This window comes from Perca fluviatilis, chromosome 2, assembly GCF_010015445.1.
Source record: "Perca fluviatilis chromosome 2, GENO_Pfluv_1.0, whole genome shotgun sequence".
In the NCBI taxonomy this organism is placed as follows: Eukaryota; Metazoa; Chordata; class Actinopteri; order Perciformes; family Percidae; genus Perca; species Perca fluviatilis.
Genome location: NC_053113.1, coordinates 27,869,612 through 27,888,388, shown reverse-complemented (window position 1 = coordinate 27,888,388; position 18,777 = coordinate 27,869,612). Strand labels below are relative to the sequence as shown.

Below are 18,777 nucleotides of genomic sequence, written 5' to 3'. Positions count from 1 at the left end.
AAGCTGGGTGCATTTGTGGGTGTCCATCTTAAACTGTTCTGTGTGAGCTCAGTAATGTGACAGTCAGGTAGTGCTTTGTTTCCAATCTGCAAAGATCATAACCCAGATATTTAATTTGTGTATGTAAGTAAATAAAAAAAAAGAAAAAGATATATATATATATATATATATAAATATAAATATAAATATGTTGGTTTCACTCCAGAAGAGGCAATAATGGACACACACTCACTCACTCCTGGAGAACATGTAAAATACAACCCCCACAGACTATCCTCCCACACAATACCTCACCAGGCATCTACTCTTTAAAGCAACAAATCAAAACCGGTGGGCGTCATAACACTTCAGCACAGGAGAGAATAGCTTCTTTTATTTAATCCTCAAGAAGGCAGCTTTTCACTTGGGTCATATGAAAAGGAAACCAAAATAAAAATATGAAAATAACAACCAAAGACGATACATTTGCTGAGTGTAATGCAATGTAAAGTAAAAGTATTATATCATTGGTATTTAAAATACTTACCTAGATAATGAGTCACACATTTAATCTATTTAAAGGCAGCTCTTTTCCTATTAGTTGATTTTTTATTCTATAGCATATTACTTTAGCACGGCTCACTGTACTGTAAAGCTGAAACCATGAGCCCATTCACAGTAATCAGTAATGGTTATTCGTTTGAGACCCCTTTTAAAGCAAAAATGCCCCAAAACGTTTGCAGATGCCATGGGAACGTAATCATCTAAATTTTATTGACCAAACAAAAATCACAACTTGTTTTCAAATGTGAAGTTTTTCTCTTTGACACTAAATATTTATAGAAACAAAAAATAGTGTGCTCATGTAGGTTGACAGGCCCTTTAACACAACACCAATCTTACTACAGCAGGATATCTAACAAAACACAGACCTAAGGGACAGAGAAACTAATAGTGCCCGCTATCACAATCAGAACTGACATCCATAATCAAGCCCGAGACCAAATCCGTCTTACAATAGTGCTCAAAGGCAGTGTGATGGAATCAGAAATCCCCCTGCTATCCACACAATCAGATCTGCCCTGCAGCAGCGAGCTCCAAACAGCCCTAGGCTATTTTAGATCTAGGACAGCACTATACACTTTGGGACAGCATCTCCCCTTTTCTCTGTGCTGGCTTCCTCCGCTATTCTCTTTTCCAAAATCATCTAAGTTACAAACCTCATGGGTCTGCATCCCTGGATTATGTGACGATATTGTGCCGGCCCACTGAAAATGGAAATGTTCCACTGAATTATATACCCTTCAACATTATCTATTTGTGGAGATTTGATTTCTACCCCCCTCCTTGGTTACCAACACACACTGAAGAGCTACATTATAGTTAATAGTATGGAAAGTGTTCTAAGGTGTTGACACTGAGGTCAAGATTTGTATGCGTTGCCATGATACAGTTTGCATTTAAATGCAAGATTCCATATGCAGAAAAAAAATAAAAATAAAATCTAATCTCAGTTTAAGGTAAGGACCAAAGACGGTGGTGACAAAGAGTCCTTATTTAAGGTGGTAATTAGAGGCTTCTAACTCTTTAAAAACACAACATCAAGCAATTTGACTTTTAATGAGCTCTTCTCACAGCATCTAGGGAATTATAACATCAATAGTAGGCCTGAATGATACTGGAAACAACTACAGCCAATGCTAGTGTAACACTCCGTTACACCAGACAACAAAATTGCTGAATGGAGAGAAAAGTTATAGCCGACAGATATCAATACCACATACCATACCACACTACCACGAGCCCATGTAAAATTTGTCACTTGAGGAGAGCCAAAAAAATAAATCATGCAAAAGCGTTCATCATTGCCAACCAAGTTAACTTTTTGGGGGCACTTGAAGGCATGGCAATAATATTTATAAAGCGTGTGGGTGAAATAAATCTTACATTTAACACCTTCGGACGGAGCCGTGAGCCACCTTTACCCCAGGATTTTCCAAGCCGACCTGAGCCGGTCATGGCAAACTGCTATGGGAGAAAAGCGGGGAGACGCCTTACCCGTCGTGTTGAAACCCCCAGTAGACTGTGTTGACTGTCATCCGTTGAATTTGTGTACAAATATTTTCGGTTTATTATGAAACTGTTGCGGGCTGCATCTGACCATGTTGTCTATTATTGTTGTGACTATGTATATGTCTGAAACAGCCCTAATAAAAAGGCTCTGGTGCATCAATGGCTGCCTGTTGCAGTATCTGCACACTTACTGAATGCATAAAGCTTAAAAGGTGATATTGATTACTTGCAGTTGCAAATGCCACATTAAGATGGGAGAGCAAATAATGAGCTGGCCTTTAATTGATAGTACAGTTGTAGACAGGAAGGGCGGAGAGGGGAAAGACATGCAGCAAAGGGCCACAGGTTGGAATCAAACCCTAAACCCCCAATTTTAAAACACGGACACATGCATGCACGGACACAAATTCACAAGCATGAAAACACACAAGAGAACAAACCGCTTTATGAGTCATTATAAACAATACCTTCAGGCAATATTAACAGCAGACAGGCATTATTGTCTGTGGTGGGATTTCACAAACACAGGGAGAAAAGAAAAAGGCCATAATGTTGTCTCTTTGCACAAAAGCACCATTATTAATGAGATGGGGATTTTGAGAGTTGGTGATCAATGCCAATCACTCAGATATTTCAAGCTTTCTAAAACATATAGAGCCAAACTAGGTCTTGTGTGAAAAATACCTATTCAAATCGTATCCCATGTGTATCTCAATTAGATACAGCAGTGCTCTGGGTGTAGAGTCAAAACAAATAAATCCATGCTAATACACACGAAACATAAGTACCGTGCCGTCTTGCAGTGGCAGCATTTGATACAAGACAAGCTGACAGATGCTTTTGGTGATTTTCTCTCATTCATATACGGTTCATAATATTGGATTTCCAAAACAAATCCCAAAATATCCCAAAAAGTCCCAGAATGTGAACGTATGTAAAATTGCTTCCTGCAAGACAAAGGCCCAGGTTTCAGTCTGCTCTACGCTTTGTGTGTTTTTCTTAACATTCTGGACAAGATGTTATTCACTCGTCGCAGATATCCATATACGGACGCCCGAACGGGGACTCAGCTCCATGTTCAGCTGGCCCCAGCACAGGAGCAGAATGTAGTCGATTCTATACAAGTTGCTACCTCATTGTGTTAAGTTTGACTGGTCTGACATAACTAATGTTTACAGTCCGGATAACACTTGAGAATAGTTAATACAGTAATCATTATATACTATTACTTTGATTGCTTACTAACTTGACTAATGTTTCACATCTTCTACGGTTACTGTTACTAGGGATCAACAGATGTTTTTTTCCCCAGGGCCTATACCCATTATTAGTGATCAAGGAGGCCAATAACCGATACTAACTGTTATGCATTTGCCAACATAAGCATGTTAAATGAAATGCCGCAAAAGAAAACCGTGCACATTCTCCTTTTGTATCAAGCAGCAAAAAGTTGTAGCATGACGAGTTCAATTGCCTGACTTGACATTGCACTCCCTACGATGGGACTTTTGCACATGCGCATATCACTATGTCAATGTTGAAACAATATATTGTGAAGCCCTAGTTTGAACTACACTGCAGACTGGATTCTCTACTCAGTGATAAACAGCGATGTCTGAACGGGTCCAACATGAGTTGAATGCCCATCAGCAGTGTTGCCAACTATTTTGATGAATGAAAGTAGCTAGCACTAGTTCCAAGTCACCAGATGATGCCATCGCGCATATTTTGCATAAAGCTTAGTGGATGTGTAAGCTGACTGACAGGGTAATTATAAAGGAAGAAAGCATTTGCATGCAACTGGCAGTTGCCAATATATTTGCGCAGGTGTGTGTGGTCAGGACTGGCATTGGGAAATTGACATTTTATAGACTAAATGATTAATCAATTAATAAAAGGAAAAAAATAATTAGATGTATACGTAACGGATATAAATCGGTAGAGTCACAGTTTTAGTAATGAACATGAATGATGAGGAGGGTGAATCTGGAAGCTGCCATCTGGAAGCATCTTGTTTACTGATCTCTGATGAGCAACTTATTAAGTGGTTCAAACCACACGGGACAAAGTGGTAGAAAGACAACAGTCAGTTATAGAACCATTCACTCTTGTAACGTTAAGTGACTCCAGCTTTCTATAGCCTGACAGTTTTACAGCCCCCTATTCATACACATGAGACTGCGCTCAACGCATGCCCCCCCCCCTTTCCTTTTCCCTAGCCTGGCAGACAGGGGTCACCTTAGATTGAAGATAAAATTGAACTAGCCAATACAAAACTGACACTAACTGATATGTATCCCAATTAAGATCATGTTTTAATCCTCTGCAAAAATATAGATTAATTTAAAATGACACCAATATACTGTAATTTTTTATGTGGATTTGTCAAGGATGACCATTGCCCTTGCATTTAATATGGCTTCATCAGGGGAATGCAATTCTGCCAGCTGCTGCTTAATTTCACTAGGGTCTATTAAAAGATTCTTGTGCACAGCCTTTACCATAACCTAATTAAAAAATGTAAAACAAATCACATCACTGAATGCCTAATATACATGGAGCAGTGAGCTTCTTCCTGTCTCTGCAGGGTGCTATTTGAACTGTACACAGATAAAACTGTGTTGCTCTGGTGCGGGCCAAGAACAGTAGCATCTCAGAAATCCCTTTAGACAGATAAGGCTTCTTGAATTAAATGGGATTAGTAGTCAATGACTAAAGCAGGTAATCTCCCCCCCAACCAAAAAAAAGAAAAAAGATGATCGCAAAGAGGATTCATTTCACTGATAAGAATAGTCATAAGAGAGAAGAAGCAAAATGTGCCTTTAGCATTTTGTGTAATCCTGTCTCTTTTGAACTATGTGAGGCTCTGTTGAGTTTGTGTCGTCAGTGAGTACAGTGATTCCCTGTTGCATCTCTACTCGCACTGAACTAGTTGATGAATCAATTAGTTGACTGAAAGTCTATGTCTAGACTGATTTTCTCCAATTATTGTCATTGTAAAATAAAATCTTTTGTTTTCGTTTGGGAGAGTTGGTCAAACAAAAGCCATTTGAAGAGGTCTTTATTTGATAAATTGTAATGGACATTCTGTAAAATGAACAATACTTGTTTAATCCGAAACTGGTCAGCAACCAATCAACACAGAATATAACCATTGGTTGCTGCCAAGATAAATACGTATAAAAAATTTAAAAAAAAGCATTATAAAACACCTATTCTAACAATAGCTGGTGTCTTCATGTAACCAAAATTGAACATCAAGAGGAAACATGTTTATTATGAACCTACGTGGTGTGCATAGGCTTAGTGAAGATGTAACGTTAACATATAAATCAAGTGTGCAAATATTTTCATTATGCAGAATAGAAGGTACACTTTAATTTATACACACTTTTAAAAACACACTACAGATGCAACACAAAACTCCGATAAAAAACAAATCAGTTCCACTCCAAAATACGATGTTTTGTTTAGAATTGTGGCTGTAGCCTGGAGGATACAGTCTAGCATGCAGGCGTTTGTATTTACCACCAAATAATAGATTAATATGTAGATATATCCATCAGAGTATGTACTGGCAGAACACCGCATTCCTGAGATAGCAAGCAACGCCAAAACAGCCATGGTTGGACAAAAATGGTCACACTCAAACAAGCTTAAGACACCATTTTGAAAAATCCACCGATTTCTAGATAACAACTCCGAGATGCCATCTTGCCAATTATCACCAGATTAGCTACCGTTAGCATGACAATTCCACCATTCCGAAGCACTCCATGCAGGAATCTATGCGGGTCACATAATACTAACGTTAGCTTAGCTTGTCTGCTAACCTGAAAAGGCAACCGCTAACCCGTAGCATCCCTCGACACACGCTGTTCAAATTGCTAATTAGCGAGCAAACGGCAATAAAATATACTCACAAAAGATCAGACCGCACCGCAACCGCAACCGCTACTTTAACCGCCTGAACTCAAACCAATAACACGAACACCCGTACCGATACGAGAACTAGTAGAAGTTTGATTCTGTTGTTAAAGCTAGCTGGTTTAGCTTAGCCCGCTAACGTTAGTTCCCCCCACTGTAGCCACCACGGAGGACAATCGAAGGGATACAGAGGGAAAAAAACGAACAACTAGCAAGTCGACACATGGACATTCCTGTCCTCCTTAATAAACATCGGACGAGACTTACCAAAGCCACTCGGTAGAACAAAAAAAAGATTCCCCGTGTGCGTACGTGATCTCTCCCGTGGGTCTGTTGTGCCTCAGGTCGGTGCGGACTGGCTCTGCTACAGCAACGTTTTGTCGGACCAGTGGCGCAGAGAAGACAGCTTTCACCCGAAGAGACGGCCACCGTGTGGGGGATGGGGATGCACTGCCGGGAGGGAGAGAGGAAGGGAGGGATGCAGGGATGTAAGGAGAGAGGAGGGGGTCCGACCCACCGATAACATAATAGTGGAGCGGCTTTGATACTAGACAAATAATAGATAAGATAATAAAGACAGATGGATCGATATAGTTCTGACTTATAACCAAAAGAAAAACGGCAAATGAGTGACAGAATATCCCTAGTTTCTGTTGTTCATTTCACTGATTATTACTGGTCCTACTCTCAATCACTCAATAATGAAGCATTCGATTGTAAGGCTTAAGTGCGACTTTTAAAAGATATCCTACTAATAGATAGCCTACATAATATATATTTTAGATGAAGGAATATGTTTTAATTGAGACATGCATAATAACACTGTTACTTAAGTAACAGTGTTATTATGCATGTCAAAGAATTCTTTGTTCTGTTCTGTGGGTTCGCTCGCATTTTATCGATTGAGTTCTTGGTTTTTGTGTTGCTGAGAAATTACATCAGTATGCCGTTGCATTATTACCAGGAGTGGCCTAAACACGCGCTGTAGTAGCTATATTGTACGTTTACAAAAGCCTGCAGATATATATATATATATATATATATATATATATATATATATATATATATATATATATATATATATATATATATATATATATATATATATATATATATATGTGTGTGTGTGTGTGTGTGTGTGTGTGTGTGTGTGTGTAATCAACATTTTCAGGCAGGAAAGTGTGTTATTTGGTCAGGAGCAGCACTGTGGTGGTTGAACGGTACTGCAGAATGGCTGGAAGTTCACGTTTACCAATAATTCAGAGACTTTTGCTAGCCACAAATCTTGCTTCACAGCAAGGCGACGCCATCCAGTGGTGATGAGTTGCATTACACCACAGTGACTCAATTTTAAGAACATACACTGGGTCCCTGCCTGCCTTTTTGCACATATTGTAGCCTACAGTTTTAGCTTGAATGCAATTTATTTGATCTATTTATTAAATATATATTCTTAATAATAAAGCCTTTCTTGTGCTGTGATGTGCATTTATCCCCTACCACTAATAAGAAAAATGTGTCGTTTTTTAAATTAGGTATAATATGGGAATGGTTGCTGCATTTAGTTTAATATATTGCAGAGCCCATTGCAGTTACAATTGGTAAAGGAAATACGTTATAAATAAGCATCGCCTTATCTGCAGACTCAGAGCATAGCCTACAAAACAAACCGCTCCAGCGAGCGACACAGACAAAGGATGTGACAGGCTGACAGCCTATTCCCGTCTGTAGTATTTGTGAACCCTATCTATCTGCAACTAATAACAGTTTTAAACCTCAAACTAGTAGGCTGTTCTAGGCCTTTAGACGCGAAATGAGCACACTCTCACCGAGTTTTTAGCCAAGACCAAGCGTCCAATCAGAGAGAACTACAGTTCCCAGCTGCCATTGCCCATTCCTCTACCGCAAACAAAGAGCCGAATACATTCACATACAACTCCAGGGCTTTTATAAAAGAGACACACAACTCAAACAAAACAGCGCACTTTCACGAAAAATGATGTTACCGACAAGTATAATTGCAAAAAAAGAAAAAGCTGTCCGAGTCATCGCGTGATTTCACGCTTCCGGAAGTTGGAATGGCATGAGAAAGAGAGAGCTGTCCTAGGTGCTGACACGGTAGGTAGTGCGTGCCCTGCTTCAGAATTACATACGATACCTGTAGGCTATATTTCACATATACTTCTATCATTTATAAATGACTTTTAACAGCGATACATTATTTAAGGTAGTGTGTGTATCTGCATTTTGAACTGAATAATTGTGACAATACTAAATGTGCAAGACACAGATCTTTCTTAAACTGTTCTCAGAAATAATGCGTTCCTCTTTCTTATCTCTACTCACCTCTCTCTGTGTCTCTTACACACACACACACACACACACACACACATATTCAGACTTAGACTCACTACTCACTATATTCTGTGAAAATGCATTATGACCTATATGATTATTTTCTTTTTTATTGTCAGAATTTGAGAAGATGGATGAACCCCAAGAGTCATCGTCCTGTATCACCAATGCTCACAACTCCAGCAAAAGCCCCCCCAGTAGTACACCTGGCAGTACTCCACAATTCAACGGCGTCCCAGAGTACCGGACCCTGCTGCAGGTGCCGGAGTCCCACGGACTCCAGCTGCTGGGGGTGCTTAGATCATTCAGGGAGCAAGGCTTGCTGTTTGACTTCATCATTAAGGTCCAAGATCACAGTTTTCCCTGCCATCGTTGTGTCCTTGCAGCATGCAGTGATTTCTTCAGGTATTCCATCTATCTATCTATCTATCTAATCTATCTATCTATCTATCTATCTATCTATCTATCTATCTATCTATCTATCTATCTATCTATCTATCTGTCATCTGTCTGTCTGTCTGTCTGTCTGTCTGTCTGTCTGTCTGCCTGTCTGTTAATATAGTAACTGCTCTGTGTTTAGGGCCATGTTTGAGGTGGATATGCGAGAGTGTGGTGATGGTTCAGTGACTTTGGGTAACCAGTGTCCGGTGGCAGTGGGTTCTTTCCTGGACTTTGCCTATTCTGGAGAGACACTCATCACTGATGGCAATGTAGACATGTTGTTTCAGCTTGCCTCTTTTCTGCAGGTAGAAATACAAACACTCTTTATTTTTCATTTTTCTTAAACATACAGTACATCTGGGCGCCTTGGTAGCTCACCTGGTTGAGCGTGCGCCCCATATACTAAGGGTCAGTCCTTACTGCAGTGGCCCGGGTTCAAGTCAGACCCGCGGCCCTTTGCTGCATGTCATCCCCCCTTTGTCTTCAGCTTTCCTATCAAATAAAGCCCAAAAATAATCTTAAGTTTGCCAAGTTTGTGCCATAACCAGCGCCTCCTTGTCAGGCTTAGGGTGTTACTAAACAAAAAGTTCACAATTTGACATGTCACAGTTGTAGAAGCACAGGTGTAAATAATACAATTATTGATGGCTGAATTTATTATGCATTTTGGAGCGTCTATTAGCATTGGAAAACTGACAACTTTATTAATATTATTTTATAACTTATTGGTACATGAACTTTGGTGACCTCATGTAATTCCCAGCATAGCTCCACCCAACTTCAACCCAAACAGAGGTCTAATCAAGCAAGCAAAAACACTTGTGTGGGTGTTACAGGGCCTTCATTCAATTAGATTAACACTAACAGATCAACAGTTATTAAAGAAACAGTTCTTTAATAAGATACTTTTTTTATATGTATTGTATGTGTCCTCAGGTGTCAGTCTTGTCCCAAGCGTGCAGCAACTTCCTGATTGGAACCATGGATCTTTTAATTGTCTGTCCCTCCTCTCCCTCGCTGAGGCCTACGGCTCGGCCTCTCTCCTGCAAAGAGCCAACGAGTTTGTGGTTCAAAACTTCTCTGACCTTTCCAAAACCCAGGACTTTCTGGATATGCAGGTGCTGCTTAACAAGGGCTGGATAAGGAAGTTATTTAATCAGAGAAGCTGAGGTTTATATAAGGATGAATGTAGCGTATTTGTTAATAAAGCCATACGTTCCTTTAATTAGTTTACACCTTGATTATATATTATGAATGTAGTCTGCATTCTGTCTGCCTGAGCAATGACTTTAACCAGTTTTCGCTCATTCGCAGTAATTAAAACGGCAACTCATAATCATATTTCATAGCCAGTAAACTGTAACTCTTGATCCAACTCTTGGTGATTTATCTAATGTTAAAGAAGGGAGGTTGAGAAAAATGACAGCATCCATTTTAAATGGCCTTTAAAAAAAATATAGTGACATTTGTCAATATGTTTCAGCTGTCTTAGCCTCTCTTAAATCTTCCACATGCAGAGAAAAAAAAGGTTATGATTTAGATATAAGATATAGCATTTTTTATTTAATGAAAGGATTTAAAATGATTTCATTAGGTTTTTAAATGAGAGCCGTGGATAAAAATGGGGCCTCTTTTATGTCAAATGTCTGGCTTAAACACAGTAATAGCACAGTAAAGAATACTGTCCTAACTTATCTTATTTGTAAACACAGGGCATAACATTGTTCCCATAATTACACTTAAGAAATCATAAAGTCTGGCCCTGAAAGCCTTGGGTGGGACCTTTCTTAGTAATAATAGCGTAAAAAGTGATTTTGATTTGATTAGTATTTAATATTTCAATTGCTTCTTATAGGTGAATGTGTTGGAGTCATGCCTGAGGTCTGACGCTCTAAACGTGCCTAGTGAGGAGGCGGTGGTGATGTCTCTTCTTAGATGGACACGCCATGATCTTTCGCGAAGACAAAAACTGTTGCCAGGCTTGTTATCTCTAACCAGACTCCACCATCTTCCTGCAACTGTAATAAAGGTATGAACACACTGCATGTGCAGGATTTTGGATTTTATATGTAATTGTCTCATCCTCCTGTGTCACCCCTCACCTTCTCTGTCAGACTCTGCGTGACTCAGACTCTCTCCTCTGCAATGGTGAGTCCTGTCTTGCCTTGCTGTCAGAGGCTCAGAGCAGGCAGGATCAGTACAACGGCCTGCTCTCCGATGCCAGGCCAGCCACCACGCAAAGCTACATCTACATCCACAAGACGGAGGAGAACGGAGAGATCCGCCACACCTTCTGCTACTGTCTGGAAACAGACCGGTGGAAAGAACTGGGAACAGGGCATGGAGAGGTGACAGCTACTATGCCAAACCCACCGGGATCATACATTACCAGCTTTGCTGAGAAGGTACGTTTTAGGAGTCCTGCAGCTGTTTAGAGCAGTGGTTCCCAAACTGTTTGCGTTGTGTCCCTTCACAATTAAGCAAGCTCAACTTGTGACCCCTTATTACAAGTTATAGCCTTGGTGTGGGCATAGCTTATGAGCAGTTCAACCATAAAGTAAGTGGGTGGGGGTGGTTTGGAATTAATAATGCAACTAGACATTTTTATTATGGTTTCATTACATTACATTACATGTCATTTAGCTGACGCTTTTATCCAAAGTGACTTTCAATTAAGTGCTTTCAACCTTGAAGGTGCAAACTCCAGACAACAAGTAGTAAGTGCAAGTACATTAGCTTTAAATAAGCATGCTCTCCGTTATAGCTTACAAAAGTTCCTGATCTTCTCGTCTTTCCACTGGATCTAAGATATTTGTGACAGGTGGTTGCCGGGGGAACTGTTGCCGGGCAATACGTCTCCATGTGGCCGAGCCGTTCCATTACGCCACGGACGAGGTTTGGTGCTTCTGTCCTGTTACCCTAACCTGCACGCCTGCACCTGCCATGCTGAAGCCCAGAACCACACACACAGCTGTAACTTGCCTGGACCGAGTGTATGTCATTGGAGGACGGACCACAGGATCCAGAGGGGAAGCTCCCAGTCTGCTGGAGGTAACAGTGTCTCTTTAATGTACGATTGGGACCATATTGTTGGTTCAGATGTTCTTTCATCACTAGATTATTAAGTGTGGATGTTTATGTGCAGTTCAGTCATTCTTTTCTATCATATATTCTAGGTAGAGTATTATAACCCTCTGACCCAGACCTGGAGCTCCGTCAGCCCGCTGCCAACTGCCATCTTCTACCCTGAGGCCAGTGTTTGTGGCAGTGTTATCTATACATTGGGGTCAGAGGTGGAGATCACAGACTCCTTTAACCCCTCACTGGACTGCTTCTTCTGCTATGACGCCCAGCAGGACCAGTGGAGCCGCCTGGTGGCAGAGTTTGGCCAGTTCTTCCACGCTACACTGGTCAAGGCGGTGTCAGTTAACAATACACTGCACCTCTGTGACCTGTCCACTTACAAGGTGAGCCATCAGGGCACTGATGAACGAATGAGTTGCCAGTCATTAAACAGGCTTATGCAGTTTTACAAGCAGGACTGTTTACATAGTGAAAAACAGACTTCAAAGTGTGACTTTTTTCCCTATCCAGGTCTACAGTTTTTGTCCAGAGACCTGTGTGTGGAAGGGTGAAGGGTCATTTGAGTGTGCTGGGTTCAATGCCGGAGCAGTGGGTATGAGAGACAGAATCTACATCCTGGGTGGAGACTATTCACCGGACGAGATCACTGATGAAGTTCAGGTAGGATAACCTTTACATTCAGAGAAGCTGCCCTAATTTGACTTTTATTGATGGTGTTCTAAGTCATGGTTTCATGAGCTAAGGGTGAAGGCCACTTGATATCTAAAAGATATGCCAGTATGTCTCTATGTGTGTACTGCATGTGTACAGTATGTTATGAGTATATTACTACTATAAATGTATCACCATTACACAATGAGGAGGAATGTATGTGAGAGAGGGGATGAATGTAGGAGCCCAGGAGACGGTAGAGATGGGAGATGTATACACAGGATGGAATAAGAGAGGGGATAAAAGGAGGGATGATCAGATAAATAGTGAAAGGAAAGAGGTTAGGGAGAGTGGGTTGAGATAACATACAAACAGGAGAGGATGGGTTAGCCAGAGGTGTGGCCCTGCTCCAAAATCTTCATTTAAAGTTAATGTATTGCTGAAGATGTGATCATTTATACCCTTTGTTTTTTTTGGGGCAGAGGGTATTCCTCCTCTAAGATCTGTTTTCTTGGGACTTGTACAGGTGTACCACAGTGGGAGGAGTCAATGGGAGGAAGTGGCTCCCATGCCCAGAGCGCTCACTGAGTTCCACTGCCAGCTCATCAGTTTCAACAGATACAAAGATCCGTGGGGTGACACAGCATGATACACAGCAGACACACGCTCATCAACACATGTGAGTGGTTATACATGTGTGTGTTAACTTACATATATCATTGATGTATGCAACTACCCACAAGTCCTTAACTTCGTATGTGGGAAGCACCTGCTGTCATTTGTTGTGTCAATCAAAATGCGGTCTCTCCCATGGAGGAACCCTATTGAGAAGAAGACTATTTTAGAAATCCTATTTTAGTAGCTGAATATTTTTTCTGCTTCGTATGTTTTAAAAGGAGAATTTTCCCCAAAGAGAAGAACTCTCAGTATCTGTACATTAATCAGCTCTTCTACAGCTCACATATAGAAAAAGGAGACTTTGTTATGTAACACTTTGAAGCTCCATTGACACAGCCTTCAGGAGGGACTCGCCCGAATTTTGCACCAAGCCCCACGCTGCGTTCCTGCTGCGCCGCGGTTTTGTTCCGTCCTCCGCCACGTGCCATACCACACTGCGTCTGAGAAGCAGAGCGTCTTGCCTGCCCGACTCGCGGATTGTATTGTATGTATTGTCTCTAGTATTCAAAAGAACAATCACGTGTTTATTAAGCTAGTATCTGCCTTCCACTCCAGGCACTCCTCTAATCAAACTCCATGCCTTCTCTTTTCTGCCGTTGGATCTGTGATGTCCATTGTTGTAGTCAAGACCACCTAAACCGAGATCAAGTCAATACCAAGACCAGAGTGTATCGAGACCGAGACAAGACCAAGACTTTGGGGGGTTGAGACCGAGACTAGACCAAGACCAATGCAGGGCAAGACCGAGTCAAGACCAAGACCAGACAACTGAAACATACAGTATAGTACACAACTAGTTAAAATGTATAGATAGCTATGCTTCCTTAGTGCAGATACAAATTTTAGGTGGTCCCAGCTGTGTCGGTTAGCATTACATTGCAGAATTTACACACTGCTGTGTTTTTCTTTTAGATGTTGTCTTGTGAAAAAAAAATCTTATAAATAAAATGTTATTCCCGACGAATTGGCTGACATCTCCCAGACAGCCAAAGCTTCTTCTCCTGTCACCTACAGTACATTTACTTTGCAAGTTCGTGTTAAAGTTCCCTTGGCCTTTGGAATTAAAATAGCCCCACATCATCACATGCCCTTCACCATACCTAGAGATTGGCATGGGGTACTTTCCATAAAATCATCTCTCAATGCAAATCAAACCAGCTATTAGGCTAACCGACATAAAACCATGCCTAATAGCTGGTTTGATTTGCATTGAGAGATGATTTTATGGAAAGTACCCCATGCCAATCTCTAGGTATGGTGAAGGGTATGTGATGATGTGGGGCTATTTTAATTCCAAAGGCCAAGGGAACTTTATCAGGATGCATAGTATCCTGGATCCATGAAATAACTGGCCTTTAAAAATAAAAATCTGCCTGCCTCTATGGGAATTTAACATAGGGTGTACTCACTTTTGTTGCCAGTGGTTTAGACATTAATGGTTAGTGAGTTATTTTGAGGGGACAGCACATTTACACTGTTATACAAGCTGTACACTTAATACTTTACATTGTATCAAAGTGTAATTTCTTCAGTGTTGTCCCATTAAAAGATATAATGAAATATTTGCTAAAATGTGAGGGCTGTACTCACTTTTGTGATATACTGTATGTTTTTACACCTCCAAGATGAATCTCTCGTTGTCCGTGGTGTTGTAGAGGAGACGTATATAATATTGGGGGGGGGGACTTTTGGTAAATTGACTGGATGCTCTTGCTGTTTAACTTCCTGCTCGGCTGTCCAAACTCCCCTGCGGCTCGCCTGAAAATTGACCTGCCGTGTATCTTTAGGCCGGCTGCACACTGGATGCGTGGCGTGAGCGTGCCAGCTGCGTGGCGTGTCCGTTTTTATTTTGGCTCCCATGTTAACAGGTTAGAGCTTGCACATTGTCTGCGTGACACGCAAGCGTGTTGGAATCGTTTCCATGCAAAATAGAATACGAAAAGATGTTTATATGTCATTTTGACATGAATACATTTAATAAATGCAAAATAGAATACGAAAAGATGTTTATATGTCATTTTGACATGAATACATTTAATAAATGACATTTAGAAAGTTTGAAAGTCTCTAGGTTTTGACATAAATGCAGATATAAAAAAAATTCACTCACGCCTCTGGGACATGCCGCTTTACGGGTGGTGGAATGTCAAGCGTTGACTTGAATGGCGGCGATTGCTCGCTTCCAGAACGGAGCGCAGACGTGCCCGGTGGATTATAGGGGTTTTATGTGTCCTCAGTTTTGCATCCTGAACGCATCAAATTATTTTGTTCTGGTAACATTACACAACACACCTGACCTCATAAGACCTTTTCAGCACACATTATTTTGTAATATTTTTAGGTAAGGGTCCTATAAGTGGGTCTGTCATGTGGGACGTGATAGAGACCTGCTCATATATATTACACTATTTATAACTCAATTAAAATAATTTCATGGCAATACTGTCTAAATTATCTGGGTGAATCTTCCTAAACATCTTGCCTTTATTCTGTTTCAGACTGCCATGCATGCCCTGTTTCTCCTCTCATGATATATAATTCTACATGTGATCAATACACAGATCACCTGATAATCTTCAGTAACTGCTTGTTTGATGAGACTTATGTAACCATAGAGAAATACTCTGTTGCTTCAAAGAATACAATAACTTAACAATAAGAAAAACATGGTCTTCATGGTGTAAGTCATGAATGCATACAGTACTTTTGTGTTTTAAAACAGAAAAATAATCCAAAAAATGAAAGACTGTTTAATGTCAAGAAGTAAACATAAACATGTTTCATTATTTGTGTTGATGTCTTATTCTTTGAGTAGATACAGTCTCTACATTTGACACATGCATCACTAAGTAAATGTATCAAATGGTTCAATGTATCAAAGGTACACAGTGACAGGTATAAACTACTGTTAGTGACATTGCAGTGTGTTTTTATTGCTGTCACAAAAACTAGAGCCTAAAACTCCTGTTTATTTATTTTTTTACACCCTCCCATCTTGACTGTGACTTCCCATTTGGCTCTTGCCAAAGATTCAAGGCCACATAAAAAAAAAACATCAGAATACAAATACTGATCCAAGACTAGTTTGTCATTGACAATCTGCCCTGTCTGCAGCAATCACATGGCAATCAAATACAAACTAGAGTTCTGGACCAAACCAGTGCTCATCGAATAAAAGAATGAAAAGATGTAAACACTGTGTCTGAACAAGAATCAATCAGCAGCAAAGTCCTACAGTAACCATGCTGGCTTCCCTCCACACACATATCTCTCCATGTCCTCTGCCTCTCATTCATCTCCTCTCTTGTTGCGCCATGGTTCAGTCCTGGTAAACTTTCACCAGGAGCCACATCAGCAGAACAGTGATTAAGACGATCATGAAGTTGAGGAACAGCTCCTTCGCCGAGCGGTCCATGGTGGTATCACACCAGAGGAGAGGAAGACGAAGGAAAGGAGACAAGGACGAAGGATGCAGATGTGTTGGATGTATTTTAAAGAGGTGTGGCTGGTCCTGGACCTGAGAGCTGTAGAGAGAATATGAGCAATGAAAGAAATAACACAGGTATGACCAAGGCAAATAAGATGGTATTTAGGCGTATGTATGTGTGTGTGTGTGTGTGTGTGTGTGTGTGTGTGTGTGTGTGTGTGTGTGTGTGTGTGTGTGTGTGTGTGTGTGTGCGTGTATGTGTGTGTGTGTTCAGTGGCACGTGCTGTTTGCATGTGTGCATGTTTGTTGCCTGTGTTATACATTAGATGGATGGATCAGCAACTTCTCAGGCGGGTCGTTACATGTGTTCACAGATCAGTCACTCATCAGGGAGAGGTGCTAGAATAACCCCTCATATACATACATGGAACACAACGCAACCCACAAAGCATACTTAATAACACACTAACAACACACACATGACCAGCTTCAAAGTACTGCAGTGAAAAATGTATTCACATGAAAGATCACCTTTCCAAAGTCCCTTTACACTCAGATGTCAATTACAGAATTTTTCAAAAAGGTTTTGGATTATTAGCCGACATTATTCTTCCAACTATGACAACCTTATTCAGAATGATAACCCCAAATCAGATATATTCAGTGAGCTGTTACCTTTCTATGAACAAGAAGAAGAGGAAGCAGATGTTCTTATGTGTTCCAGTAGTACTTGACCTCTGATAACTTCTTACTAGTCTTCTGGAAACTTCTCTATTGTGGCACTTCTTCTCTGCAGCATCTATTAGCAGCTGACCTTCCTGCTGTTGTCCAGCTCTCTGTGGTCGCCAGGGGCAGGGCCCGCTCCTAAAGTAGCCATCCAAAGCGGACCGCCCATGTTTCACATACAGACAGACTGATGTCACACACCAACTAAACAACCAATAGAGTGTGTTATTTTCCACAATCTCATCCACTGGTTTGTCCCCCATCTATACCCATACAGTCTCTCTCTCTCTCTCTCTCTCTCTCTCTCTCTCTCTCTCTCTCTCTCTCTCTCTCTCACACACACACACACACACACACACACAACAGAGGAGGGATTTAGGGTTATTTATAAAACATTATTGCAGATACTAGGTGGATTACAGTTGTTCCAAACACAATACTCACATCTTCTGATGGATATAGGAAACTGTAACAGTATCACTCAGTATCTGGGTATGAGCTATGCACAGGGGGAAAGAAGAATAACAGAGCGACCTCTCCAAAATGCAACATTGGAGACATGTAGGTTTAAATCCAACTGATGCCACAATTCATCATGCTGTCTTCCCTGTCATAGAGAAACTTTCCCAAAAAAGGAAGGTTAATTCCTCCCATAGTTAATCAGTATGATGGTATAAACAGTCCTTTCTGCCACTGCACTTAAGTTACTTTAAATATTCTTTGTGGCTGCTGGAAATACCACGACAGCCAGGAAAGACAATAAGAGGATGTGTAGGCCATGTGGCAGTGTTGCATGTAGAGGCTGGCACCCTTGCTAAATCGGTTTATTTTAACTGATGGATAGACAGACACAGGCAGCCGGGCTAAATCAGATTCTGCTCCCCTGAGTGAAGTGCAGACAGGCTGATAGGCAGTGAGGCACCAATATGTATATTCACCGCTGGGAAAAGTAGGTTATGTTTTTTATAGCTCTATATTATAGAATGTCTCCTGACCAAATTTTATATCAAACTTGGACCAACAAATCCCCATGTGAATACTTGATTGATACCTCTCTATGTATGTATGGTAAAAATGGAGTTACAGCCATCTGGTTAGCTTAGCTTAGCATAAAGACTGGAAACAGGGGTAAGGGATTCCATGCAAAGTTAGCAAAATCCATCTACCAGCACCTTGTTTATTTTTATTTTTAAATCTGTACAAAAAGTGTAAAAATTATGCTGTGGTTTCACGGGGGTTTAATGGACAATTATTTTGGACCGGAGTAGTTACCCTTATATTTTGTGTCTCCACCATGAGTTTGCCAGACTTCCGGAGGTCACTGCTCCCAGCCATATTCCTGCACATATCACACCTGTAAAACCACATCTTTGTTTTTTTACTGTCATGGCCACAGGTGCCATTGATTGGTTGTCATTCTCTAGAGGGTGGGCCTT

At 40.8% G+C, this 18,777-nt stretch overlaps 3 protein-coding genes across 6 annotated transcripts in view; 1 reads left to right on the top strand and 2 right to left on the bottom strand.

Moving 5' to 3' along the window:
- Positions 1–6,456, bottom strand: part of fam168a (family with sequence similarity 168 member A) — a 29,524-nt gene extending 23,068 nt beyond the window's left edge. For 2 of the 4 annotated variants that reach the window (XM_039822035.1, XM_039822055.1), the window contains exon 1: positions 6,247–6,456. The gene's annotated coding sequence lies outside the window, so the exon portion shown is untranslated. Of the gene's footprint in view, positions 1–5,975; positions 5,999–6,246 lie in introns of those variants that run through there. The other 2 variants (XM_039822046.1, XM_039822043.1) reach the window with 2 other exon arrangements.
- A 1,118-nt stretch (positions 6,457–7,574) lies between these two features.
- On the top strand, positions 7,575–15,974 carry kbtbd3 (kelch repeat and BTB (POZ) domain containing 3). Its single transcript, XM_039822022.1, is given in 12 exon segments — positions 7,575–8,097; positions 8,454–8,739; positions 8,915–9,080; positions 9,712–9,763; positions 9,766–9,893; positions 10,631–10,804; positions 10,890–11,180; positions 11,584–11,826; positions 11,952–12,242; positions 12,370–12,519; positions 13,037–13,189; positions 15,687–15,974. Coding segments are annotated over 10 exon segments (1,893 nt in total). The 5' UTR covers positions 7,575–8,097; positions 8,454–8,464; the 3' UTR covers positions 13,160–13,189; positions 15,687–15,974.
- Positions 15,926–17,518, bottom strand: LOC120572701 (sarcolipin). The gene is made up of 2 exons (XM_039822062.1): positions 17,291–17,518; positions 15,926–16,712 (listed from the first exon to the last, which is right to left on the bottom strand). Exon 2 carries the CDS (start codon positions 16,601–16,603, stop codon positions 16,508–16,510), a length of 96 nt encoding a protein of 31 aa, XP_039677996.1. The 5' UTR covers positions 16,604–16,712; positions 17,291–17,518; the 3' UTR covers positions 15,926–16,507.
- Positions 17,519–18,777: the final 1,259 nt, after the last annotated feature.

What these genes read in the sequence shown, in the direction of transcription:
- LOC120572701 (XM_039822062.1), bottom strand. Translation starts at nt 16,603, where the DNA reads ATGGACCGCTCGGCGAAGGAGCTGTTCCTCAACTTCATGATCGTCTTA.